This window comes from Hemiscyllium ocellatum, chromosome 6, assembly GCF_020745735.1.
Source record: "Hemiscyllium ocellatum isolate sHemOce1 chromosome 6, sHemOce1.pat.X.cur, whole genome shotgun sequence".
Lineage (NCBI taxonomy): Eukaryota > Metazoa > Chordata > Chondrichthyes > Orectolobiformes > Hemiscylliidae > Hemiscyllium > Hemiscyllium ocellatum.
In genome coordinates, this window is record NC_083406.1 from 50170515 (window position 1) to 50198065 (window position 27551).

At 40.2% G+C, this 27551-nt stretch overlaps 1 protein-coding gene across 1 annotated transcript in view; it reads right to left on the minus strand.

The window, feature by feature from the left end:
- Positions 1-963: 963 nt before the first annotated feature.
- LOC132816920 (high affinity choline transporter 1-like) overlaps positions 964-27551 on the minus strand; it is a 41432-nt gene continuing 14844 nt past the window's right edge. The window contains exons 5-8 of the mRNA XM_060826945.1: positions 21962-22105; positions 13337-13490; positions 7054-7271; positions 964-1464 (exon numbers count right to left, since the gene is read on the minus strand). Of these exons, the coding sequence (XP_060682928.1) occupies positions 964-1464; positions 7054-7271; positions 13337-13490; positions 21962-22105 (1017 nt within the window). The remainder of the gene's footprint in view (positions 1465-7053; positions 7272-13336; positions 13491-21961; positions 22106-27551) is intronic.

Here is a 27551-nt window from a genome sequence, read left to right on the forward strand (position 1 = left end):
TTTGTAACAGCCCAACCTTTAGCTGGCAGCTGTGGCTATACATTAAATTCAGAAAAGCACTTTCTAGCGTAAAGTGACCTTATATGCTTTCAACTTTGCAACAATATTATTTGTCTTATTCAGTCTAGTGTCATAGGCCCCTTGAGATGAAAATATCCTCTATTTATATATGCATGTGAGTGTGCTGTTGGGAGAACATGGAACACACATGGTGCTGTCTGCTTTATCTGACATTCTTCCTTGTAAACAATTCAATTAGGGAGATTTCTGCTGAGAAACCTATTGATTTGGCAGAGAGGAAAAATTCTGAAGTAACAGTTTAAAATAAATAAGGAGTATGATCAATACTGTCCAGTGAATCTTTTTACACATTTCCTTAATAAATTTGGTGTCATTTTGACTTTTGTATCCATGAATACAATCTAAATCTGTTCCAATTGTTTCTTAATGAAGTCAGAATCAGTTCCATATATTTACAACTGATGCTTATGTGACTTGAATTATTAAGGGTTAGAAAATCTATGCTCAGTTTAAGATGAATATTTTGAAATAGTATGCAGGACAAACAGAAGTTAATACCCTCTAATTCCCAAAGTAATATAGATCTCCATCTTATATTCTGATCAGAAGGTCAATGATCCAGTATTTGTACATGGCTAGAAACAAAAACCTCTGTCTCTCTATAATAACAACTCTTTAAAATCATATTTCAACATAAAGTGGTTGTAGTTATTGTGAATATCTGAAAAAAAATGTCAATTTCTTCAGCTCCTATCTTTTCATCATAACTTCAATGGAAGAGCATCTGAAATCCTGTTTCCACACAATGGGGATTGAAAACTACTCAAGTGGCTAAGAGAGGCACATTATAAATTCTCAACAGTTTTACTGAAAATGGTAATTTAAAGAACTTATGAACATTAAAATAGCAATTGTCACATGTGGTTCTTGTCATACTCCAGTTCATGATTGTTGCAATCTCAAAGTAATCTGCTCTTCTGATGTTGCAGGCAATTCGTGAATTTTATCAATAATTTTAAAAATATCATATTTTATAGGTAGAAGCTTTCTCTTAAATACAAATGAGGCCAGATGTGAGAACATGATAGTTGAAGTTAAGGACAGCAACATTGTGAGAGTTTTAAATGGAAAGAGTTGCTGATAGGTGCCATTCTCAAAGGAAATGCCTGGATATTGAATTAGAGGTGGAATTTGAAGGAATGGCTCACCAGCTAATAGTCTCAAGGTTAACCCAACAAAATATCCTGCAGCTGATCCATATGTATTTGTGTTTGGAATGAAGAGGACGCAGACAAATTGTGGAAACAATATGGCATACACTAATTCTGAACTCAGGAACCACAGACCATAAATCGAGTTTGTTAGAAGAGCCAATGTTGTAGCTGCAGCTCCAAATAGAACCACTGCAGTTCGCATAACCCATATCACCTCCTTCTCAGCAGCCTGTAGATTAAATAATTTGCTTGATTAGTAAACTATGACAACATTTTGCTCTTATCATTTAACTTCAGTATGCTGAGTATGATTCATGGCAATTAGTTTCTGTTTCTCAGCCACAGAATTCTTCCCTGCAGGGAAGGCAAATGAGAAGGAGCCATCAATCTGTATCTCCCTGTGGCCAGTGTAAGCATTGTAGTGACAGCTAAGGAACATTGTACATGATAACAGCTGGGAATAAAAGAAGATGAGCTCAAATAGGGGTAACACAATTAGAATAATCAAATAACATGTTAGAATGAGATCTTTCTACTACACAATGTTATATTTACTCTTAGAACATGGGCAGCACCAGGAAGTCTATGCTTATTACTGCTCATTCCTAATTAACTTTGAAAACAGGGAGCCAATAGCCTAATGGTATTATCACTGGATTATTAATCCAGACACTCAGGCAATGTTCTGGACGCCTGGGGGCCAAATCTCATCATGGCAGATGGTAGAATATGGACTCAAGAAAAATCTGGAATTAAGACTCTAATGATGATTATGAACAGAGAGCACAGCTGAGAAGCAACTGAGGAGGATTCTGGGAGGAGGCAGTTCAGTCATCAGCGACTGCCTAGGAACAAACAAAAGGGAGGCAAGCTTTGGCAGAGTGGCCATTTGGAGATGGGCTGCTTTGTGGTTGAAGTGTTGCTACAGGTTTAAGTGTGGGTTTTGGTGAGGTAAGGATAAGGTAAGATTCTGTCCTTTGTCTTACCATAAAAGAGTAGAGATGGGAGTTAGGGCAATGGTGTGCTCTTTCTGCCAAATGTGGGAGAAAAGGGAGCAGTCTGGTGTTCCTGATGATTATGTCTGCAGGAGGTGTGACTGGCTGGAGGTGTGAGTTGGAGATGCAGTTAAACACTGAGGGGCATACGGAGGGATAGAGAGAGTGATAGGCACTATCACTTTCTCTTTACAGTGATGTGGTCACACTGCAGTCAGATAGATAGGTAACCACAGGGAGAGGTAGGCAGGTAGTGCAGGAATCTCTTGTGGCTATTTTCCCCTCCAACAGGTATACTGTTTTGGATACTGTTGGGGGGATAGCCCGTCAAGGGAGTTTAACAGCAGCAGGCATGCATGTCGACCAGGACTGGCTCTGCTGTAGGGCAGGGTCAGGCAAGATCCAAGTGAAAGTTAGTAGCAGGGGACTCGCTAGTCAGGACAAAGTCGAGCATTTCTGTAGCTGCAAATGACACTCCAGAATGGCGTGTTGGCTCCCTGGTGGTAGGGTGAAGGATGTCTCTAAGTGGTTGCATGAAGCCCTTAAGGGAGAGGGTGAGCAGTCAGATGTTGTTGTATGTATTGGTACCAATAATATAGGAAAGAAAAAAGGGATGAGGTCCTCAAGAGTGATTATAGGGAGTTAGGTAGAATTTTAAAAGGCAGGATCTCAAGGGTATTAATTTCTAGATTACTTCTGGTACCATGTGTTAGCAAGAGTAGGAACAGGAAGATTTGGCAGATGAATAATTGTCTTGAGAGTTGGTGGAGGGAGCAGGGATTCAGCAACTTGGATTATTGGGATCTCTTCTGGGGCAGAGGTGATCTGTACAAGAAGGACGGGTTGCATCTGAACTAGAGGTGTACCATTATCCTGACGGGGATATTTGCTAGAGACCTTGGGAGGATTTAAACCAGTGTGGCGGGGGGATGGGATCCAAAGGAATAGTGAGACAAAAGAGAAAGTTGAGGACAGTGCAGAGATTAATGATAGCAAGTTAAGTAGTAAAGGCAGTTTGGTAATCTGAGTACTAGACAGGGCAAGCAAGGGTATGACAGGAAGCAAGGAAAGTCTGAATTAAACTGCATTTATTTCAATGCAGTTGAAGAGGTCTGACAGGTAAGGCAAATTAACTTGGGGCATAGATGGGTACATGGGACTGAGATTTTATAACTATTACAGAAACATGATTGAGGGAAGGACAAGACTGGCAGTTCAATGTTGCAAGGTACAGATGCGATAGGAAAGATAGAAGAGGAGGCAAGAGAGGACGGGGAATTGCATTTTTGATTAGGGAAAATATCACGACAGTACAAGAGAAGACATTCTTGAGGATTTGTTCACTGGGTCTATATGGGTAGAACTGAGAAATAACATGGGGGAGATTACTTGATAGCATTGTACTATAGGCCCCCTAAAAGTCAGCAGGAGATTGAGGAGCAAATATGTAAGGAGATCATAGACAGCTCTAAAAAAAAATAGAGTTTTAATAATAGGAGATTTTAACATTCCTGACATTGATTGGGACTGTCATATGTTAATGGCATAGATGGAGAGAGTTATTGAGTGTGTTCAGAAAGAACTTTTCATGCAGTTTGTAGATGGCCTTACTCAAGAAGGGGCAAAAACTTGACTTCCTGTGGGAATACTGCAGAGTATGTGACAGAAGTGGGGGGGAGGGTACTTTGGGACAAATGACTATAATTCCCTTAGTTTTAAAAAGCTATGATAAAGGATATATCTGGTCCACAAGTTAAAGTTGTAAATTAGGATAGTCCAATTTTGAAGATCTTAGCAAAGAATTTCCAAAACTTGATTGGGGGTGGTGGTTTGCAGGCAAAGGGGCATCTGGTAAATGAGAGGCTTTCAAAAGTGAGTTAATGAGGGTTCAGGGTCAGAATGTTCCTGTTAGACTGAAAGGTAACTCTCGCGGAAGTTGGGGATCTTGGATGGCTAGAGTCATTGAGGCCCTGGTCTTGAAAATGAAGGTGGCATATAACATGTATAGGCAGGTGGGATCAAGTGAATTTTCTGAGGAGCAGAGAAGGTGTCGGAGTCCACTTAAGAAAGAAATTAGGAGGGCTAAAAGAGGATATCCAAAGAGATTCTACATATACATTAAGGATAAAAGAATAATTCAGGTAAGAATAGGGCCTTTTAAAGATCAACAAGGTCATCCACATGCGGAGCCACAGAAATGGCTGAGATTCTAAATGAACATTTCTCATCAGTATTTACAGTCAGGAAAGATATGGATACTAGGGAACATGGGGAAATAGATAGTGATGTCTTGAAGAGTATCCACTTTACAGAAGAGGAGGTGCTGTAGGTCTTAAAACACATCAAGGTAGATAAATCCCAGGGATTGAATGAAGTGTGTCCCAGGACTTAGTGGGAGGCTCGGGAGGAAATTGTGGGACCACTTGCGGACATATTTGTATTATCACATGCCATGGCTGAAGTGCCTGAAGATTGGAAAGTGGCTAATGTTGTATCATTACTTTAGAAAGTCAGCAATGAAATTCCTGGGAACTACAGGCCTGTGAGTCTTAAATTTGTGGTCGGTAAGTTGTTAGAGGGGATTCTGAGAGTCAGGATCTACAGGGAATTGGAGAGGCAAGGACCCATTTGGGATAATCAGTATGGCTTTGTGCTGGGAAAATCGTGTCTCACAAATTTGCTTGTGTTCTTGTAAGTGAAGGCAGTGTGGTAGGCATTGTTTACATGGACTTTAGCAAGGCCATTGACAAGGAATCGCATGGTAGTTCATTGAGTAAGGTTAAACCTCAGCTAGGCATCTAGGGACAGCTAGCCAACTGAATACAAAATTGGCTTGATGGTAGAAAACACAACAGTGCTGGCAGGGTGTTGTCTTTCAGATTGGAGGCTGTGACCATTGATGTGCCATAGGGAACGGTGTTGGCTCCACTGTTTCAAGGTGAGAGTTGGAACGTATTGCTCCTACATTTCTCTCTAAATGGTATATGTTGGAACTGTACTTTCCCCAGTTTCTTCATATATGCCCCTATTTCTCTGTTGTAGATATACCTGGAAGGAGCTGTCCCCTATCCACTGTGGCCAGATCTTGTTATATTTTGATAAAATCTGCCTAGCCCCAGTACAAAAATGTCTTTTGCAGGCCATCTTTTCCCTTGTCCAGAACAATTTTGAACTATACTATATTGTAGTCACTATTGCTAATTAAAGTTAAATTAATTAAATATTTAAGTTAAAGTACTTGAATTCAGATGAGAGGTTGTAATGTTCTCCAAACCCTTTGTATTCAATGTTATACGGGGGCACAGTTAGTATCGAGTGATGCTCTGGATTCCAGTTCAGATATATCAAGCACTCAGCATCATTGTTTCAGTCAGACTGAGTAATTAGTAATTAGTTTTCAGAAAAATAATGTTGTCAGGTTCTATCACAATTGCTCTGAGTTGTGATTCATTTTACGGTGCACTTGAGTCAGGAATGTTGTGAATTCAAGTTGCACTCCAAAGAGATTAAATTCTAGGCTGCAAGTCCAGTACTACTCAGTGCAGCACCCCCTTAGTACTGTCAGAGGCCCTGCCTTTTCAGATTGGATGTTAAAATCTGCCATATCAGGTAATTTTGAATACTCCAATGACACTATACTAAAGAAGAGTTGAGGAAAGGAGTTATCCCGTTATCTTGAGAAATATGTTCAACGTGTAGAAGTGATTCCTTGGTCATCATTATTTTGCTATTTATTGGAGTGTGTTGCACGTAAATCGGCTCCCACATTTCTCACATTAAAATAGTGACTACACTTCAAAAGATTTTCATCGGCAATAAAATGCTGGGACAGTTTGTGGCTGTGAAACGCATGATTTAAATGCAAATCTTTCCTTTTTCTCACTGCATATACCACACCAACCCCAAAAAGATTTTTTAAAAGCCTTCAGATATTGCTAGGATTCACTTCAGTGATGCACAGTATGACAGGTTAACCAGGGTGGGGGCAAAAGGTGTAGCTAATGGGTGTCATGGAACAATTAACCTTCTTCTCTATAACTTATATTAAGTATAATCTTACGATCATGAAAGCTATGTGCAACTTTTCTAATTAATTGCCAATTTGCTTTTTATGAAGATGAGTATTTTTAAGAAGTACATTTGCCGCCCCTTCCAGACAAATTCCTTTACACATGTCATAGTTAACAAAATTCGTTTCCAATAATTGCTGGTGCAATACACAATTACAATCTTCTCAGAACTATATACCTGAACAGAATGTAGGAGTCAGCAACTTAAATCCAAAGTTGTTCTGCTATTTCTGATACTGATACTATTTCTGATATGTAGGTAGGTATAGGTATAGGACAGATGTTAGGGGTAGATTCTTCACACAGCGGGTTGTGAGTTCATGGAATGCCCTGCCCGTATCAGTGGTGAACTCTCCTTCTTTATGGTCATTTAAGCGGGCATTGGATAGGCATTTGGAAGTTATTGGGCTAGTATAGGTTAGGTAGGATTCGGTCGGCGCAACATCGAGGGCCGAAGGGCCTGTACTGCGCTGTATCCTTCTATGTTCTATGTTCTATGTTTTACCTTTCTATTAGCATAATCTTTCCAGATAAGTGAAGCAGAAATCTTACATTTTGATTTTCATAACAATGGTTACTTATGCAATAGTATGCCAAATAGCACTTGTGTAGAACATGGGTCTGCTGTATCAGATTTTCTGTTCATTACTTTGTCAGCCCATTATGTTCCAACCAATGCCCCTTACGAGTGTTGTTGCAATAAGTAACCTCTATTGTCTATTCATTTTCTAAATAGTTCAAACTGATACTCACCTTTTTCCTAATAATAGTCTTGTAGATATTATGTGCAAACATTGAACTTGCTGATAAAAGTGATGAATCTGCTGATGACATAACTGCTGCTGCAATGGCACCAATTCCCAATATGGAAATGTAAATAGGGCACAGATATTGAAGGACAATTGGTAATATCATGCTAGCTTCCTGTCTTTCATTTGGAGTTGGCAAACCATAGCTTGTCTGATTCCAATCTGGAAGAAATTAGATATTTGCATTTAAAACAGTTTTTATCAGTTACCTCCTGTGATATCATGAGACCTGAAAATAATGAATTTAACTGCACTTGTACAAAAATGCTAATGCACTATGTTTTAAGGGTAGGAAGAGGTGTTTGTTCAGGATTAGCACACATTATAGGGTAGTATTTAAGAAAGGTAAAAACAATGACTGCAGATGCTGGAAACCAGATTCTGGATCAGTGGTGCTGGAAGAGCACAGCAGTTCAGGCAGTATCCAACGAGCAGCGGAGCTAGCTTATCTCTCCATGCTTCCAGCTCATTGCTTTTATTCCTGATGAAGGGCTTTTGCCCGAAACGTCGATTTCGCTGCTCGTTGGATGCTGCCTGAACTGCTGTGCTCTTCCAGCACCACTGATCCAGAATAGTATTTAAGAAAGGCCTGCCAAATGTAAGCTCCACTATTTAACTGGGCAGATTGGGCTTTCCCCAGGAATATGGACTTGGATGTTCAAGTTCCATCTGTTGAGCTGCTGGCCAATCTGAGAGCAGCAGTCCTAGATTGATGGCTCCATTGGGAGAAACATTGTCTGCTGCCAGTACCACATGGAACCAGGCACAGGTGAATGATGATGAGAAGGGGTTCATACGTGAGGCCACCAGGGATGGGAATGGTTGGCATCAAGGTCAGACAGGCTTCCCCAGGGCCCAACTCCTTTACAATCCCTGATTCATTGAGTGGACACATAGGATCCTTTTTGGAAGCCAGCAAGCAAACCTGACAGAGTTTACTTTTTTAGCATCTGACCCTGTGAGTGACCTGCGGCCTTTGGATGAATGCCAATGGCAGCAAGATCATACCCTTAAGTGGGCAACAATTATCAGCATGGAAACTGCTTCCATAGGCCTTTCTATCTTGGGCGTAATTGGGCAGTAAGAGAAATAGGTCAGGATCTCCACCTGCTATTGTCCAACATTATTAAATGTTCTCTTTCTGTTAAAATGATCAAAAATTATTTCTAGCCTTATATCATGGGTCTGGTTCAGAGACAACTCTGATCTCCAACATCTGCAGTCCTCACTTTCTCCTAGAAGAGTGTAGGCAATTTAAGATTGAGGTGAGAAGAGGTTCCTTCACTTAAAGTAGCGAATCTTTGGAATTCTCTACCCAATTGAGCCTCTGCTGCTCCATGTACAAGATAGAAATCAAGCATCTCCTCCCACTTCATCAAGAATATGCAGGTCTTGGGTCTTCCCCTCCCACTCTTTCAAGGACAAACAGGTCCTGGGCCTCCTCCACCACCAAATTCATTACCACCTGATGCCCGGAGGAGGAACGCCTCATATTCCGCATTGGCAACCACACGGGATAAATGTGGATTTCAACAGCTTCCTCATTTCCCCTCCCCCCACATTACCCCAGTCCCAAGCCTTCAACACGGCACTGGCGTCTGAACTCATCCATCACTGTCCCCTCTGACCTGTCACCTTCTCCCTCACCTTCATCCACCGATCGCTTTCCCAGCTGCCTCCTCCAACCCCAACCCCTCTCACATTTATCTCTCAGCCCCAACCCATAAGCCTCATTCCTGATGAAGGGCTTATGCCCGAAACGTCGATTCTCCAGCTCCTCAGATGCTGCCTGACTGGCTGTGTTTTTCCAGCACCACCCTCTAGCCTACACTCTTCCCCTATCTAAACTTACCAACCAGAGAAATCATCCATTTGACATCCACCCCATCAAGCCCACATTTTGAAAGTTTCAAATGAGACCACGTCTCATTCTTCAAAACTCTAAGACCCAAATTTCTCAATCTCTCCTCATAAGACAAATGCTTCATCCAGTAATTCGACAGGCAAACGTTTGTGCACTTCTATGGTAACTATGTTCTTTTTCAGATACAGAAACCAAAAATGTACACAATACTCCAGAGGTGATCTTACGAAGGCTCAATGCAATTGCAACAAACCAACATTACATCTGTACTCAAATCCCCCTGTGGTGAAGGCCAACACACCATTTGTCTGACTTATTGATTGTTGCTTCTATATGCTAGCTTTTTACTGACCCATGAATAAGGACACCCACATCTTTTTGGATTTAAAAATAAATGTATCTTTTGAATGCTTCTTACAAAAGTTGTGAATATCGTAAATTCACTAGAAATGGATTGGCAGCCTCCTTCTTCAGCTTTCAGCCCAATTTAATTACAACTTGGGAGGTGAGCCAAACATCTATAGTTCAGCAGCAAAGCTATTAAATTAGGTGTGGGGGGAGGGGGGCTCGGGAGATAAGGAGATTATTTCATATTACGAATCCCTAAGATTTCCTTGCCCATTGCACCTGGGTTAACCTGAGGCATTGTGACTTGATCCTGGCACAACTGTTATATTTAAGGGTGAATACTGCTTATCTTCACTAAATCACAGATTTGACTACATATTTTGGTCACATCAATTCACTTTCATGAGACTTCAAGGAAAATTTGAACAGTGACAGTTTGAAGATCTTTATGGTCACCTGCAAATTTGTAAACCTCACCCACAGCAAAGAATGGACTGGATAGCATTGCCCTTCAACACAAAGGTTTCACTTCCAGCAATGATGTAGTTAGATCATGTGATCAAAGGGGAATAACTGAAGACAATGGCAAAATTAAAGGACGAGAACTATTCACAATCATCCCCTACCCAAGACAATTCTTGTTTGTGGATGAGCGAATGCTTCAGGATTCCTTTCATACCACACAAAGGAAATTATGATGACCACATGCCAGCCTCTATACACATATGTGTAGTCTGGCCAAACAATTCAATTAAAGTGGCACTCTTTTATGAAATTGGACAAAATTTAACTTGAGTGTTACAAAGGCTCATCATTCACTATGAAATCTACTGGCACCTGCACTAACTCCATATCTGTAGGCCCTGATACTGTTCCTAACTGGCAGCAGGGATTCTGTCAGTGGTACTCCCAGCACTCCCGAGATGATTTAATTCCTGCATTGCTCTAACTCTGGTGTATATTCTATCCATGAGAGCTGACAACTATTCACAGACCAACAGGTGTATGAACCGGCATTCATTTTGTGATGACCATGATAAGGCTAGAGTCAAGAAGTAGCATGAAAGGATCATGGGTTTCTAAGAGTTCAGAAGCAATAAATGGGATCCAGATTTTACTAAGAACCAATTGAATTTCCTAAATAGAAAATGATCCCATATCCCAGATGTTCAAATGACTATCACCAGAAAGAGCAAAGCCTTTACATCAGAAGAAAGTTTTTAGGGACTTTGCAATTATTTTACAATGCGGTTGTCCAGTCTCAGGTCTATACAGAAAGGGTAGTTAAAGATTTGCTTGACCAAAATTCACCTTTACATGTAATAAGTGCACTTTATTTTGAATGCAAACATGGGCATTACACAAAAGTTATGGAGTTTTACACAGAAAGCTCTGTAAACCTGGCATCCCTGCATGCTTTGGAATTTAAACTCTTTAATATGCAGCTTTAATTTTTGACATGTTCTAAACCTGAAATTCAGCCTGATTGATATTGGTCTCTAATCTGGTGGGGAAAACTCTGGAGCAGGACATTGGACCAGGAAGGTTTGAATGCTAATTCTGGAGAGAGAGACATAGGTCCAAGGTCTGAAGTCTAACCAACGCTTTCAACACTGGGTGGAATATGATCCTCAATTTAACCTGATTGCGAGAGAAATCCAAAAGTAGGGCGGCACGGTGGCACAGTGGTTAGCACTGCTGCCTCACAGCGCCTGAGACCCGGGTTCAATTCCCGACTCAGGCGACTGACTGTGTGGAGTTTGCACGTTCTCCCCGTGTCTGCGTGGGTTTCCTCCGGGTGCTCCGGTTTCCTCCCACAGTCCAAAGATGTGCAGGTCAGGTGAATTGGCCATGCTAAATTGCCCGTAGTGTTAGGTAAGGGGTAAATGTAGGGGTATGGGTGGGTTTCGCTTCTCGGTGTGGACCTGTTGAGCCGAAGGGCCTGTTTCCACACTGTAAGTAATCTAATCTAGATGAATAGAGATACATTCTACTTCTTTAAAACAATGATCTATCATTATATCTCCCTAGCATATCATGCTTGCAACAATGCTAAACTGAAATTCTCCTCAGCATGAGATCTAGCCTCTGAAAATAACGAGTTACTTGTAACCTGATTTCAAGCAATTGAAGATGAGAAAGCTGTCCTCTTTCAAATCCATTCTTATGATATCAAATGACTGAACTCTACCCTTATAAAATTAACTGCCTAAATAACTACTATAGATAGCTCAGACTAGCTTAGAGGATCTATAATACCCAAATGAACAGGTGATGGTAACAGTTATTTCCTTAACACCTCTATTTCAGATTTTTGAATTTTTCTGATACTGACCTGGAGAAAAGATCACCCTTGCTATCTCTCTCCAGCTGGCTCTGGTTACTTCCTTCAGGTTTCTCCCATGCAGCCCCAACAATCACTTACAGAGCTATTTCCTCTTTGAGGATCACATGATGTACATCAGAACAAAAGAATGGATTAAGCACTTGAACCTTCCAGCATGTTAGACAATCCATACTTTAGAACACCTTCCAACTTACAAACAAAAAAAAAACAATTCATGCAAGTATAGAATAGCCTGGAACTGCCTTCCATGAATTGATGGGAATGAAATTGTATGTCTTGGATCCTGAAAATTCTTATGCTGTTGTTAAAATGGTGTTCAGAAACTCAGAATTGCTTGGTAATAATTTGTTATAGTTCAACACACTGACTGAAGTTAAATGAAAGTAAATTGTTTGTTTATCCTTCAGGAAGCTGCCATATCTAGAGGTATTACAGACTTAAATTCTCTCCTCTGAGTCCAGTAGGCCAGTAATGGAGGAAGAAGAGCAAAAGGATTTACTTATAGGTGAATGTCTTCAATGCACTTGTGCCTTTGACTCATCGCCATTATGGAAAGGTTGACCTTTATTTAAAGCGATAGTCTCAGCTATGCATTGAAGTGGTAGATGGCATGGGGCAGGGTAACTCTAGACACACGGACACATAAGATGTTCACTGGATCACAATATGCAGAGAGACACAGATACTGCCTGGGGCCACCAGAATGCCAGCACAATGTACTCACAACCTAGTTGACTAGTTTAAGGTGGGTGGGAGGAGAATACACATGAGTAGCATATAATGGGTGGCACGGCGGCTCAGTGGTTAGCACTGCTGCCTCACAGCACCAGGTTTGATTCCAGCCTTGGATGACTGTCTGTGTGGAGTTTGCACATTCTCCCCATATCTGCGCGGGTTTCCTCTGGGTGCTCTGGTTTCCTCCAACAGTCCAAAGATGCGCAGGCCAGGTGAATTGGCCATTCTAAATTGCCCATAGTGTTAGATGCATTAGTCAGAGGGAAATGTGTTTGGGTGGGTTACTCTTTGGAGGGTCAGTGTGGCCTTGTTGGGCCAAAGGGCCTGTTTTCACACTGTAGGGAATCTAATCTACTGCCCAATGAGGTGTCTGGGTCCAGCCAACACTTTTGATAGAAATGCTAACTGTTGGATACGGATAAGTGTTAATAGCCAGGACTGCAATAATCATCCTTCTCAGGAAAAGCGATTAGTACCTGTTACTGCAGGAATGGACTTTCATCCAGACAATGAAATTGACAATGTCTGCACTGAAACTGACAATGACCATGCTGAAATGAACAAAGGCAGCGCTGGAACTGACAATGACTGCATCAAAACTATCAATGATTCTGCAAAGTTTACAACAAACAAACTATGTTACAGAGACAATAGCCTCATCTCTGACTGATTATATCACAAAATGTATGAAGGTATCTTGACATCTGCTCTGGGTTGAGAGAAGACTCGCAGCTGACCACTGTGCTGATGGTGTCTTTCTTTCCCCAGAGCTCTGGTATTTCCTTGTACAATCAACTCTCTAATTGAACCCTGACTCTTACTCCAAGGCTGGTGATTTTCCACACAACAATACCATCATAATTCATATCTTGTGCAGAGTAAATTATGCCAGTATTTATATAACTATACAATATCATGGATTATATTTCATACCTGTAGAAACTGCAACGGCACCAATAATGATGGAAGGTAAAGATAAAATGAAGCAGAGAACACCAGCAACATAAGAAGTTTTTTGTGCTTGAGAAACTGATGAAGCAGCAAGAACTCTCTGAAAATACACTTGCCAAGGAATGCCTCCCAGACTCTGAAAGAAATTGAAGACAAGCTCACATTTTAGAACAAGTTAAAGACAATGAGGAATTCAATTATTTAGCAATTATTATCTCTCAAACATAAGACAATTGCCAATGAGCAAATTTAAATTCCAGATGAACCTGACAAATGTAACTACACCATCTCTTCTTTGACATTGTTTTGTATAAATGCTTTATATCCCTGATTGTTACATACTAAAATATAAATTAAGAACAGGAGTAGGCCATTTGGCTCTTTGATCCCGCTCTGTCATTCAGTAAACTCATGAATGATCTGATTATGGTCTGAACACATTGTTTGCCATTGTAACACATTTTAGCTCAAAAGTTTGAACATTTTCAATTATGGAATGTGGAGAAGACCTTCAATACAAATATTTGATTTGTACAGACAGTTATGGAGCAAGCCAGACCCTCTCAAAATATTTCAAGAAAGTAGCCTGGACCTTAACTTTACTAGTTGTTTTAAGCAGGTGATTAGTGGATATTCCAGGACTGATGAAGCTGATCAAACAACTTAGTTTTAAACAAAACAAAATTTATTTACAAGATTACTGAATGAAACACAAACTAAAAAGAACAGAACATAGATTAACTTAATTTATTTGAAAACCCAACAGAGTAGCCCAACCTTAATGATGCGGTTCCAAATACTCGTGACAATCCCTTTAAAAAGCCACTGGCAAAAAAAGATAAAATCAACACAGGGTCCTACTGGAGAGAGAGAGATGGCAGAGAGAAATTCAGTATGGAATTTGTTCCATGTAGCTGTTTCTTGGACCAGCTTAAAACTTTGGAATTTGGTAAGCAGTTACAAGAATATGTTCTGATTCAGTATGTGGATGTACCTACAAGAGACAGTGCAAAACTTGACTGCTTCTGCGAAATAAGGCAGGGCAGGTGACTTATTTTGTGGGGGAGCACTTTGGGGCCAGTGACCATAATTCTATCAGTTTTAAAATAGTGATGGTGAGGATCTAAAATTTGAATTTAGGCTGTTGTCAAAGCAACAAGTATATGCAGATTTTTATTAACCACAAAATGACTTTTCAATTTAAAATAATACAACAAAATGGCTGCAAGTAATGATTTGACTCTGTGAACTTGAACTGATGCTTTGCTAATTTGGTTGTATTTAGAGATAAGAGGACACAATGGAGTTTTCATAATATACCATGACATGACGATTTATGTAATTAAGACCCCTTTCCCAGGGAATATCATTGTATTAACCTGCTGTCAATCATGTCACCTTATTACATTTAATTGCTCTTTTTTTTGTAAATAAGGCTGTACTGTCTCTTAAAAAAACATATAAGCAATGTGTAATTTTCAAATGTAATTGCGTCATTTCTCCACAAAATACAAAAGCTTTCAACCTCTGTGTTGCTGGACAAATCTGCGCCAGGCTGCCTTAATTTATTAAACTGGTAACCTTGCTTTTAACTGACCGTACTCCTGGTGATTCTTTTGACCGATCTGCAAACAAGAGACCCCTTTGGAGGGGTCTAGATCTTCAATAGAGAAAGAGAGACCATATCTAAAAGTTGGAGCTCTAAATTGGAGGAAGGCTAATTTAAATGGTATTAGGCAAGATCTTTCAAAAGCTGATTGGGCACAGATGTTCGCAGGTAAAGGGACAGCTGGAAAATGGAAAGCCTCCAGAAATGAGACAATGAGAATCCAGAGACAGTATATTCCTGTTAGGGTAAAAGGAAAGATTGGGAGGGATAGGGAGTGCTGGAAGACTAAAGATTTTGAGGATTTGGTTAAGAAAAAGAAGGAAGCATATGTCAGGTATAGACAGGATAGATTGAATATAAAAGCAGTAGGAATATACTTAAGAGGGAAATCAGGAGGGCAAAAAAGGGACATGAGATAGTTTTGGCAATTAGAGTTAAGGAGAATCTAAAGGGCTTTTACAAATACATTAAGGACAAAAAGATAACTAGGGAGAGAATAGGGCCCCTCAAAGGTCAGTAAGGCAGCCTTTGTGTGGAGCTACAGGAGATAGGGGAGATACTAAATGAGTATTTTGCATCGGTGTTTACTGTGGGAAAGGACATGTAAAATACAGAATGTGTGGAAATAGATGTTGACATCTTTAAATATGTCCATTTACAGAGGACGAAGTGCTGGATGTCTTGAAATGCATAAAAGTGGATAAATCCCCAGGACCTGATCAGATGTACCCTAGAAGTCTGTGGGAGGCTAGGGAAGTGATTGCTGGGCCTCTTGCTGAAATACTTGTATCATCGAGTCACAGGTGAGGTGCCAGAAGACTGAAAGTTGGCTAATGTCATGCCACTGTTTAGGAAAGGTGGTAAGGACAAGCCAGGGAACTACAGACTGGTGAGCCTGACGTCGGTGCTGCATAAGTTGTTGGAGGGAATCCTGAGGAACAGAATGTACATGTATTTGGAAAGGTAGGGACTGATTAGGGATAGTCAGCATGGCTTTGTGCATGGGAAATTATGTCTCACAAACTTGAATGAGTTTTTTGAAGAAGTAACAAAGAGGATTGATGAGGGTAGAGCAATAGATGTGATCTCTGTGGACTTCAGTGAGGCGTTTGACAAGAACTAGAGGCATAGGTTTAGGGTGAGAGGGGAAAGATATAAAAAAACCTAAGGGGCAATCTTTTCATGCAGGGGGTGGTACGTGTCTAGAATGAGCTGCCAGAGGAAGTGGTAGAGCCTAGTACAATTGTAACATTTAAAAGGCATCTGGCTGACTAATTAAACAGGAAGGGTTTGGAGGGATATGGGTTGGGTGCTGGCAGGTGGGACTAGATTGGGTTGGGATATCTGGTCAGCATGTTCAAGTTAGACTGAAAGGTCTGTTTCTGTGTTGCACACCTCTATGACTCTATGACTATGACAAAACTGATTGACTGCTTTCAATGAACAGCCAGACTGTTAAAACTTAATCAAACCACAGAAAAGCTGAACTAGGAAAACTGGCCACTCCCCTTTCATTGTACAATTTTTTAAAAAACTTGCAAGTGTTTTCTCTGAGACAGTATCTGTTTGCTATAATCAAACTGGCCCGAAAACTCTTTAAACTTAGACTTTTCGGAATTACAGTTATGATCTCTCTGAAGAAAAAGCCAAGAGAGCATAATTGTATTCACGGAGCAGTATCGTCATGCCTTCCCCCCCTTAAAAAAACATTGATATCCAAACATGGCTTTATTTTAAAACCCCTTAATATTAAATTGTTAGTACTCTCGAACACACATATATGTTGACAATAATCATGCAAATATGAAGTACGATATTCTGTTTCAATCTGTTTTAATCCTGCCACCGAACGTCTCTGTTTCTCATTCAAGTCTTGACAATATGTCAGTAATCATGTTTTCTCATTCTGCCGCTTGCACAATTTTAAAATTGAATGGCTACAACAACAAGCTCCATCTAAATAGTCTGGAATTTTTGTCCTCAAATTTCTCCACAAACTTCAAAGGATTATGATCAGAGTATCTATTTTATATATATACATATATATGCCAGTTCAAGTATATTATTGGTGATATAAACATTGAAATATTATAACAGCAAACTCAAAGTCTCCTTCTCAACTGTCGAATATTTCTGCTGATGAATGTTCAATTTCCTGGGTAAATACCCATGCATCTTCACATCATCTTCCAGCAAGAGCACAGCACCGATACTCACGTCATTGCATCGATAGCCACCTTGAATGGCTTTGTGTGATTGGGTGTGGCTAATACGGGAATAGTGGTTAACACAGATTACAGGCTGCCGAATGCCTTCTGATAGTCCGCTGTCCACTGAAACCTCTTGCCTTTCTTTAGCAATTCAGTGAGTGAAGCAGCCACACTGCTATCATTTGGTACGAGTCTTCGATAAAATCCACTCAATCCCTGGAAACTTAGTACTGCTCCTTTTATCGATGACATGGGAAACTCCCCAATTACCTTTGTTTTTGCATTCCATGGGGCCATTTGTATAACATGGCTCAGGAAGGTGACTTGGGCTTTGGCAAATTCACTTTTAACCAGGATTATCACCAAGCCTGCCTTCCAAAGTTGATTGAACAAGTCTGATAAATGTTGCAAATGTTCATTCCATGTGTGACTAACAGTCACTAATATATAGGACACAACTGGGTAATCTGGCATTGATTATTTGGTTCGTTTTTGAAATGTGGCCGGTGCACTTTTCATACCAAAAGGCATGACTTTAAACTGATACAGTCCATTTGGCGTTTCGCAAGCTGAAATGTTTTTGTTCTTTTGGACAAAGGTCCAAACTTCAAGTCCAACTTCAAACTATAAGTTGCTTGTCCCATCTTTTCAACACAGTCTTCCAAACATAGAATTGGATAGGCATCAGTCTTTGTAATTGTGTTGACTTTGCGATAGTCCATACATAACCATTGGAAATCATTATGGTTGAGCTTTAATCACTGTAACTCACTTCAATTATGTCATCTTGGAGGATGTGTTTAATCTCCTTTTAAACCTGTGCCAACATTCGAGGATTATGCCAATAAGAATATTGCTTAATCAGAACAGCATCTCCTATACCTACATCACGCATATTTAGGTTAGTATTACCCTGCTTATTTATGCATACCTCCCATGTGATAGTAATAACTCTTTCAGGTCATTTTGATTTTTCTCTGGAAGGTAGCTTAATAATTTATCCCAATTTTTGATAACTTCCTCATTGTCCAATTTAATTTGAGGGCTGCTCAATTCAGAATCCTCTGCACTTGATTCTCTCCTCTGTGTTACAATCAACAGCATAACCTCTTTCACTTTCCTTCCCTGTCAAAATACCTTTTGAGCATATTCACATGACACACTCTGAGATTTCTTTCTGTCTCAAGTCCTTATCAAATAGTTGACCTTACTCAATTTCTTTTCGACTTGATAAAGTCCACTAAACCATGCTTTTAAAGTTCACCTCTCACTGGAAGTAAAACCTTATCCCCGATAGCAAAATTGTGTATTTTTGATTTTTTTATTTGCTTCCTGTTTCATTGTATGCTGTGAACTTTTAAATGCTGTCCAGCCAACTCCTCCACTCTATTTAATCATTCTCTAAAATTTGACACATAATCTAAATATGTGGTCTCTGAATTCTGACTCTCCAATTTCCCCTTAATCAATTTTAGTGGTCCTCTCACTTCACACCCAAAAACATAATCCCTCATCTTTCAACATCACAGATTGAGAGGATCTTGTATCTCTTAATATTATAACCTTGTTACACTGCCACTCCTAGCCTATGCGAGTAAACTCTACCTTTGCATAGGTACATAGTTTAAGAAGATCTAACACTTCTTCCTTAACCAACCTCCGATCAGGTTGTACATTCTGGTGCAGCTTTCTAACCTCCAATGTGCTTTCTGTTACCACTCCAACAAAACGGACTGGCTTATCCTGTTTTCCAACATCTGGCTTCCCAGTACTTTTCCTAACTCACCAACATTGTGATTTCATGTGGCCTATTTTATTGCAGTGAAAATATCAGAGCTTCTTTTTCCTCTTCAAGGGTTTCCTTTTTATCCTGTTGTAAGTTCGCTCTGTGATCTTCACCGAGATCTACCTTTCCCTTTTCATATGAGGATTTCTCTTTTCCACAACTTCTATTCTTCATGGACTGAAATTGATTTTGGAAGCCAAACTTTGATTTATGGACCAACTCATAATCATCAACATTTCAGCTGCTAATCTTGCTGTTTTAACTCTTTGCTCTTTCACATGAGTTCACATTATTTCAGGAAGTGAATTTTTTAACTCCCACCTAAGTGCCAACTTCTGAAGTTAAAACTCCCTCTCTTGCTTCCTTTCCTCTCTCTGTTTTTCTCTCTCTTCTCTCCCTCCTTCTCTCTCTCTTTCTCTCTTTTCTCTCTCCCTTTCCACTGCTTTTAACCATAATTCAAATTGTTTAATTTCTGTAGCGCTTTTCTTGTCTTTTCCCTCTAACTCAAGGTGCTTCATTTTCAATTGAACTTTAGCCATCTCAAAAGATTCTGATGGCGTTTCCAGCAAATTTAAGTACTGAGCTATTGCTGTAATTATCTTTCCTTTCCCTACGGAAGGAGGAAGCTCCAACAGTTTGGCCTTAATCACCTTTTGCAAAACCCCCAAAGTCACTTCTTCCATCCCCAGAAAACTCTTGTTGACTGAAAGAGCCATTGGTATCCCAAGCAATGTTTTAAACAACTGAATTCAACACCCAGTTCAAAAGACACGAACACCTAACACCACCTTTGAGTCCAACAACTCTAATCCCAATTTGGAACTATAGAACAAATCCCATAAAGAGTCATCAGTCTGTTATGGACCAGTCCAGACCCCCTCAAAACATTTCAACAAAGTAGCCCAGGCCTTAACTTTGCTCGTTGCTTTAAGAAGTGTAAAGCAGATATTCCAGGAGTGGTGTGGATGGTCAAACTAGTTAGTTTAAAACAAAACAGAATTTATTTACAAGATTACTGAATAAAATACAAACAAAAGAGAACAGAACATAGAACAACTTAACCTAAACAAAAACCCAACAGATTATCCCAACTTAATGATGATGCAGTCACAGGTGAGGTGGCGGAAGACTGGAGGTTGGCAAACATGGTGCCACTGTTTAAGAAGGGTGGTAAAGACAAGCCAGGGAATTATAGACCAGTTAGCCTGACCTCGGTGGTGGGCAAGTTGTTGGAGGGAATCCTGAGGGACAGGATATACATGTATTTGGAAAGGCAAGGACTGATTAGGGATAGTCAACATGCCTTTGTGCCTGGGAAATCACGTCTCACAAACCGGATTGAAGAAGTAACAAAGAAGATTGATGAGGGCAGAGCAGTAGATGTGATCTATATGGACTTCAGTAAGGCTTTCGACAAGGTTCGCCATGGGAGACTGATTAGCAAGGTTAGATCTCATGGAATACAGGGAGAACTAGCCATTTGGATACAGAACTGGCTCAAAGGAAGAAGACAAAGGGTGGTGGTGGAGGGTTGTTTTTCAGACTGGAGGCCTGCGATCAGTGGAGTGCCACTAAGATTGGTGCTAGGTCCTCTACTTTTTGTCATTAACATAAATGATTTGGATGCGAGCATAAGAGGTACAGTTAGTAAGTTTGCAAATGACACCAAAATTGGAGGTGTTGTCGACAGTGAAGAGGGTTATCTCAGATTACAACAGGATCTGGACCAGATGGGCCAATGGGCTAAGAAGTGACAGATGGAGTTTAATTCAGATTAATGCGAGGTGCTGCATTTTGGGAAAGCAAATCTTAGCGGGACTTATACACTTAATGGTAAGGTTCTAGGGAGTGTTGCTGAACAAAGAGACCTTGGAGTGCAGGTTCATAGCTCCTTGAAAGTGGAGTCACAGGTAGATAAGATAGTGAAGAAGGCGTTTGGTATGCTTTCCTTTACTGGTCAGAGTATTGAGTACAGGAGTTGAGAGGTCATGTTCTGGCTGTACAGGACATTGGTCAGGCCACTGTTGGAATATTGAGTGCAATTCTGGTCTCCTTCCTAACGGAAAGATGTTGTGAAACTTGAAAGGGTTCATAAAAGATTGACAAGGATGTTGCCAGGGTTGGAGGATTTGAGCTACAGGGAGAGGCTGAACAGGCTGGGGCTGTTTTCCCTTGAGTGTCAGAGGCTGAGGGGTGACCTTATAGAGGTTTACAAAACTATGAAGGGCATGTATAGGATAAATAGACAAAGCCTTTTCCGTGGGGTCGGGGAGTCCCAAACTAGAGGGCATAGGTTTAGGGTGAGAGGGGAAAGATATAAAAGAGACTTAAGGGGCAACTTTTCATGCAGAGGGTTGTACGTGTATGGAATGAGCTGCCAGAGGAAGTGGTGGAGGCTGGTACAATTGCAACATTTAAGAGGCATTTGGATGGGTATATGAATAGGAAGGGTTTGGAGTGATATGGGCTGGGTGCTGGTAGGTGGGACTAGATTGGGTTAGGATATCTGGTCGACATGGATGGGTTGGACCGAAGGGTCTGTTTCCATGCTGTACATCTCTATGACTCTATAACTCTATGACTCTATGTTCCAAACACTTACAATTATCCCCTTTAAAAAAATCCCTGGCGAGAAAAGGAATCTTACGAGAGAGAAGTTAACAGAGAGATTCAGCATGGAACACCTTCTTCCATATAACTGTTTCTTGGGCCAGCTTAATCTCAAATTTGACTGATTGCTTTCAATGAATATCCAGACTGCTAAAAACCAAACCAAGCCAGAGAGAAGCTGAGCTGGGAGAATTGGTCACTCCCCTTTCATTGTACACTTTTTTTTTAAACTTGAAAACTTGAGGCAGTATCTGTTAGCTATACTCAAACTTCCCCTAAAACCCTTCAAATGTAGACTTTTCAGAATCACTGCTTTTATGACTTCTCTGAAAACAATAGCCAAGGACAGCATAACCCTGTTAATGCAGCAGCATCGTCACAAGAGTTCTTACCATATAAAGTAAATCATCGATCCATCGGCCAATCTGCTTCACTTCTATTTTACCAATCCACGGGCTCTGGTAATGTTCATTTACCATTGTATATTTGATGTCTCCAACTGCTGGATTTTTAATGGTAAAAGGCACACAAAGCCACTAGTTAAGGAAAACAAGAAAGCATAATTTTAAGTTTTGCATAGTACCCATAATCAAGTTACCATTAACACACTTTTTAATGTATTATTCTATCATCAAACAGCCATAGGATTTTTCACAGCAGCATAGGAGGTTGAGGGGTGAACTTATACGAGTTAATAAAATCATGAGGGCAAGATAAGATGAATAGCAAGGGTCTTTTCAGAGGGCAGTTAAGAGTCAACCATATAGCTTTGACTCCAGAGATGCATATAGGCCCAACCAAGTGAGATGTCTTTTTATAAAACTCGAATAACTAAATTTAAAACAAATCTTTCAACATTTCTTGTCAATCATGCTCCAATGATTTTGGTGTTGTGACCTGGTGTTTAATTGAGAAAATTAGCCCATTTATGAATGGTGTTAAACATAGTTGCTAAGCACAGTTTTAGACTGTCCCCACTGCACTTCTGCAATAGCATTCTATAGTGGACCCACGGTTACACATTAACTTTATATGTCTACAGACTATGATCACAAAGTCTGTGGGGCCAGGAGGAAAGCTTCAAGTTTTTATGGACCCTTATGGCTTGATCTGTTTGCACTGACCTGCCCCATGCTACAAAACACTACAGCTTGCCAATTTGGGGTTTCTGAGCTCTCCTGGGATCTGACTCTTATTTTCTCCTTTATAAAGAGTGTTAGGAGTTTGTTTAACACATGTTGTTCTTTCTTTGGTAATCCAAGCTATTCCATAACCTGGATCTCTGGTGAAACCTACTTGCACACATCTGGTGGTCACGCATTTCATTTCACTCTATGTACAGACCTGCAGTCTCTTGGAGTAGTGGGTCCCCCTCGTCTTCAAATCCTGAAGACCACTCCTTGAAGTGATTTTTGTTTAAGTAGTGAGTGAAGGTTAGCAAAGGCATCCCAAAATTGACATGCTGCTAAAATAATGGGTTGTTTTTGAACTGCTTCTGCAGAATCTCTAAATGGCATTCAAAGTAAGTTAGTGAAGCAACATCCCTGTTAATGGGTTCCTTAAGTTAGTACTGTCATGTTTTAGCTGATTGCTGAAAATGATTGTTAACTGCAAAATTGTAATCTTACCAAATACCATATTATTAGATTAATTGTAAAAGCATACTTGAAAGAGGAATGAAGAGAACTTGTTCTTTTAACAAAACCGGAGAGAGTGTGAGATCTTCTTTTAAGCTTATCATTTCGGAAAGAGTTTTGCAACTAAATCAATGCTGGATGGTGGAGTTTTGATAGAGGTTTTCAAAACAGCAGAATTTTTTTCTGTTGAGAAAAGTGGTTGTAGCAGTTTGAGAATTTATTGGACTTTTTATGGTGTTAATATGGAAATAGTACCAAGTGGCCTATTTGATTTGCCTCATCATATTCATTGTGTCATGTGTTCAAATGTTTGTCGAAATAGGTAGCTATTCGTCTGTAATTGTAAGCAGTCTTGCTTTGAACAAAGAACAAAGAGCAATACAGCACAGGAACAGGCTTCAGCCCTCCAAACCTGGACTGACACATTGTATTGTGATTGTATGGTAATATTTATATTCTCAAGTCTGAGTATGATATTTACATAACACGTTACCGCTTTAATCGTGTTAGAGTTGGATGCTCTTCACTTTGAAAGCTTCTGTAACTGTCAACTTGTGTTGTATTCTAATCACACTTTGAACATTTTAAAATGTTCCATAGCTTTTCTAATATGCAAAGTTCCTGCAAACTATTGAAGCATGGAATCTACAAAAGGGTCGAACTTCAGATTAAAAACAAAGGAGGAAAGAGTTGGGAAGTTTTGTTAAAATGTTTGGAGGTGGGTAATAGGGTCCTATTCAGTTCTGAGACTGTTGATGTTCAATTATGAATATCAATGTTTTAGATATAGGGATTGAAGGCATCTTTTTTCTTCATTCTCTGCCATCTCTAGTGACATGAGACAGATGAAGCGCTTGCTTCTGTCTGTTTCCATGACTAGTTTCTCCTGCCAGAGCTTGCTAGCCTGCTGCCAGAGACTACGGCTTGAGTGGTGTCACTCGAAATCCAACATGGTTGCCAGGAGACTTTCTTATTTTCACTGCCTATCATGGGCACCTTAGGAGGAATTACAGGTTGATAATCGTCTTTCTTAGTCACATTATGGATGACCTTCTGTGGCCAACAAGGCATGAAGTTAGACTTGAACCCAGATCATCTGGATGCTATGCATTTCATCACACAAACTCTTGCGCGAGAGAATAGATATTGCTAAAATAATTGTTGGTAAATAATTATGGGAAACAAGGGAAGTTGCCAGAGCATTATGATAAAATGATGGAATGGGGAAAAAAGTAAAATGTTCAAATTTAAAAATTTGAAACGGTGCATTTTAATTGATAAAACACAAGCTGGGAATTATACTTAGTGGAAAACGTGGGTTATTTAGAAGAGTAGAATATTATCGGGGTTCATATTCACAGAATTTTAAAGCAAAACCTTAAATTTCACATTTAAAAATGTAAAACTGGGCTTTGTTGCAAGAATATGCAATATAAGATTCAAGATTTAATTGTATGAAACCTTAGCAAGAGGAGATGACAGAAAAAGTAATAGTGAAGTACAAGTAGGATACTCCCTTGTCTGATCAAATACAAATAAAAAGAGCTTTAAACATGAATGTTTTAAAGTAGAGAAGGTTGTAAATTGTTTTAAAAGCTGTTTAAAATCATGAAGAGATTAGAGAGTACACAGATTGATAGTTGTACAAATATTTGAATGGTTGAAGAATTTACAATAAGAGGATATAGAAGTAAAGTCAAATGTAAAAAATTAAGGATTGAGATTAGGCGAATTTTGAAGTTGCAAAATCCATGATCAGAATTGATGATTGAAGCAATTACCTTAAAACTTTAATTCTGAACATTTAAGAATTGTTATCTAGATCAATGAAAGAATGGGGAGTAAGGGAAATTGAGGAAAGGGCAGGCAGATCTGGAAGGTAAATATTGAGCATAAATTTGCCAGGAAACATAGTAATCTTTGGTAATTAATTATAGTGCACAAAGGACATAGGCAACTGTCCATTAGAGAAAAACAGGCAGAAGTGGCTACTGCAGATGCTGGAGATTAGAGTCAAGATGAGAGTGGTGCTGGAAAAGCACAGCAGGTCAGGCAGCATCTGAGGAGCAGGAAAATCGATGTTTCTGGCAAAAGCCCTTCATCAGGAATGTGCTTTTCCAGCACCATTCTCATCTTGACATTAGAGAAAAATGCCTTGTTATAAAGAATAGAGGGGTGCCACTCTGAAAGAATGGGGCAAGGTAAGACATCAGATCTCCATGAACTTCCACATTTGATACAGAAATTGAACTGGCACCATTTCTATAATACTTGACTATACTTTAGTTGTCTAATCAAATAAGGAAAATTGATTTTTCTCTAATATTGATATTTTTATATAACTATGGATAACATTAATAATGAATATTGGGTCTTGGCAATAGTAACAATCCATTTATTAATCTGAAGGACTAGGGCAAAATGGAAAAGGCATAATTAAAATTATTACATACTGATAAATTGTATGGAAGAAACTTTATGCTATATCCTCAGATGGATTTTCCCACTTTCATGTGGAAAGTAGATAGACCTGCTCTTTTACCGTTATGCAAATCAACATTGGACTTGCACCTGTAATAAGGCTAGCTGAGCAAACTTATTATCACTATAAATTCCCTGCCAAAAATTTTAGGTCAATTCACTTGAGAGATGCTCTGTTCCAGTCCTTAGCTAACTGCCTGCTGATACTTCATCTTGTACCATTGTGTTAACAGTTTTTGTCCGTGGTGGTTTGCCTTTGTGTTTCACTGTCAGGAACAGGACTTCAAGACAGGCCCCCAGTCAACCTCAGCTAGAATTGAAATTGGACCCATGCTATTATTTTAAGGTGCTGTCATATGAGCCTTGGTGAGTTACTGCAGTGCATCTTGTTAATAGTACATACTGCCACTGTGCATCTATGGTGAAGCTGATTGATGGAATGTCAAGCAGACAGGCTGCTTTGGCCTGAAAGATGTCAAGCTCCTTGTCTTGTTAGGGTTGCGTCCATTTAGGCTTGTGTAAAGTATTCCATAACATACTGATGTGCCTTGTAGTTGGTGGACAGGCTTTGGGAGACAGGAAATGGTTTACTTGACACAGCATTCCTAACCATTGACCTGCTCTTGTAGCCACAGTATTTATATGGCTAGTCTAATTTGGTTTCTAGTCATTGGTAATTCCTAGGCTGTTGGTAGTGGGTATTCAGTAATGTTAATGCTATTGAGTATCAAGAGGTGATGGTTGGATTCTTTCTTGTTTGAACTGGTCATTGCCTAGAGCTTGTGTGGTGTAAGTATTATTTGTCACTTATTAGGGAGAAAGAGAGGACTGCAGATGCTAGAGTTCAGCATCAAACCTGGACAACAGATCTGAGCTAATAAGTGGCAAGAGTCAACAAGTGAGTTGCTGGAAAAGCATAGCTGAAAATGTGTTGCTGGAAAAGCACAGCAGGCCAGGCAGCATCCAAGGAACAGGAGAATCGACGTTTCGGGCATAAGCCCTTCTTCAGGAATGAGGAAAGTGTGTCCAGCAGGTGAAACGTCCTGCCCGAAACGCTGATTCTCCTGTTCCTTGGATACTGCCTGGCCTGCTGTGCTTTTCCAGCAACACATTTTCAGCTCTGATCTCCAGCATCCTCACTTTTTCCTGCTGGAAAAGCATAGCCAGTCAGGCAGCATCCGAGGAGCAGGTGAGTCAATGTTTTTTCCTTTCCCGCTGACCCAACCAGTACCCTTACACTGACACACTCACTCGATTGGCTGAGCTGGTCTTCACCCTCAGCAATTTCTCCTTTGAATCCTCCCACTTCCACCAGACCAAAAGGCTAGCCATGGACACCCGTACGTGCCTCAGCTATGTCTGCCTCTTTGTTGGGTCCATGGAACAGTCCACCTTCCACAGCTACACTGGCATCATTTCCCACCTTTTCCACTGTTACATGAAAGACTGAATCGGCACCACCATGTGCTCCCATGAAGAGGTTGAATAGTTCATCAACTTTACAAACACCTTCCACCCTGATGTCAAGTTCACCTGGACCATGTCGGACACCTCCCTCCCCTTTCTGGACCTCTCCACCTCCATTTCCAGCGACCAACTGAACACGGATATCTACATCAATCCCATTGTCTCCCCCAAGCTACCTGGACTAGACCTCAGCCCACCCCATCTCCTGTAAAGATGCTATCCCTTACTCCCAATTCCTCTGCCTTCACTGTATCTGCTCCCAGGTGGACCAATTCCACTCCAGAACATCCCTGATGGCTTCATACTTCAAGGATCACAATTTCCCCTCCCACATGGTCAACAATGCCCTCCAGCTCATCTCTTCAACCTCTTGCACCTCTACCCTTAAAATCCACCC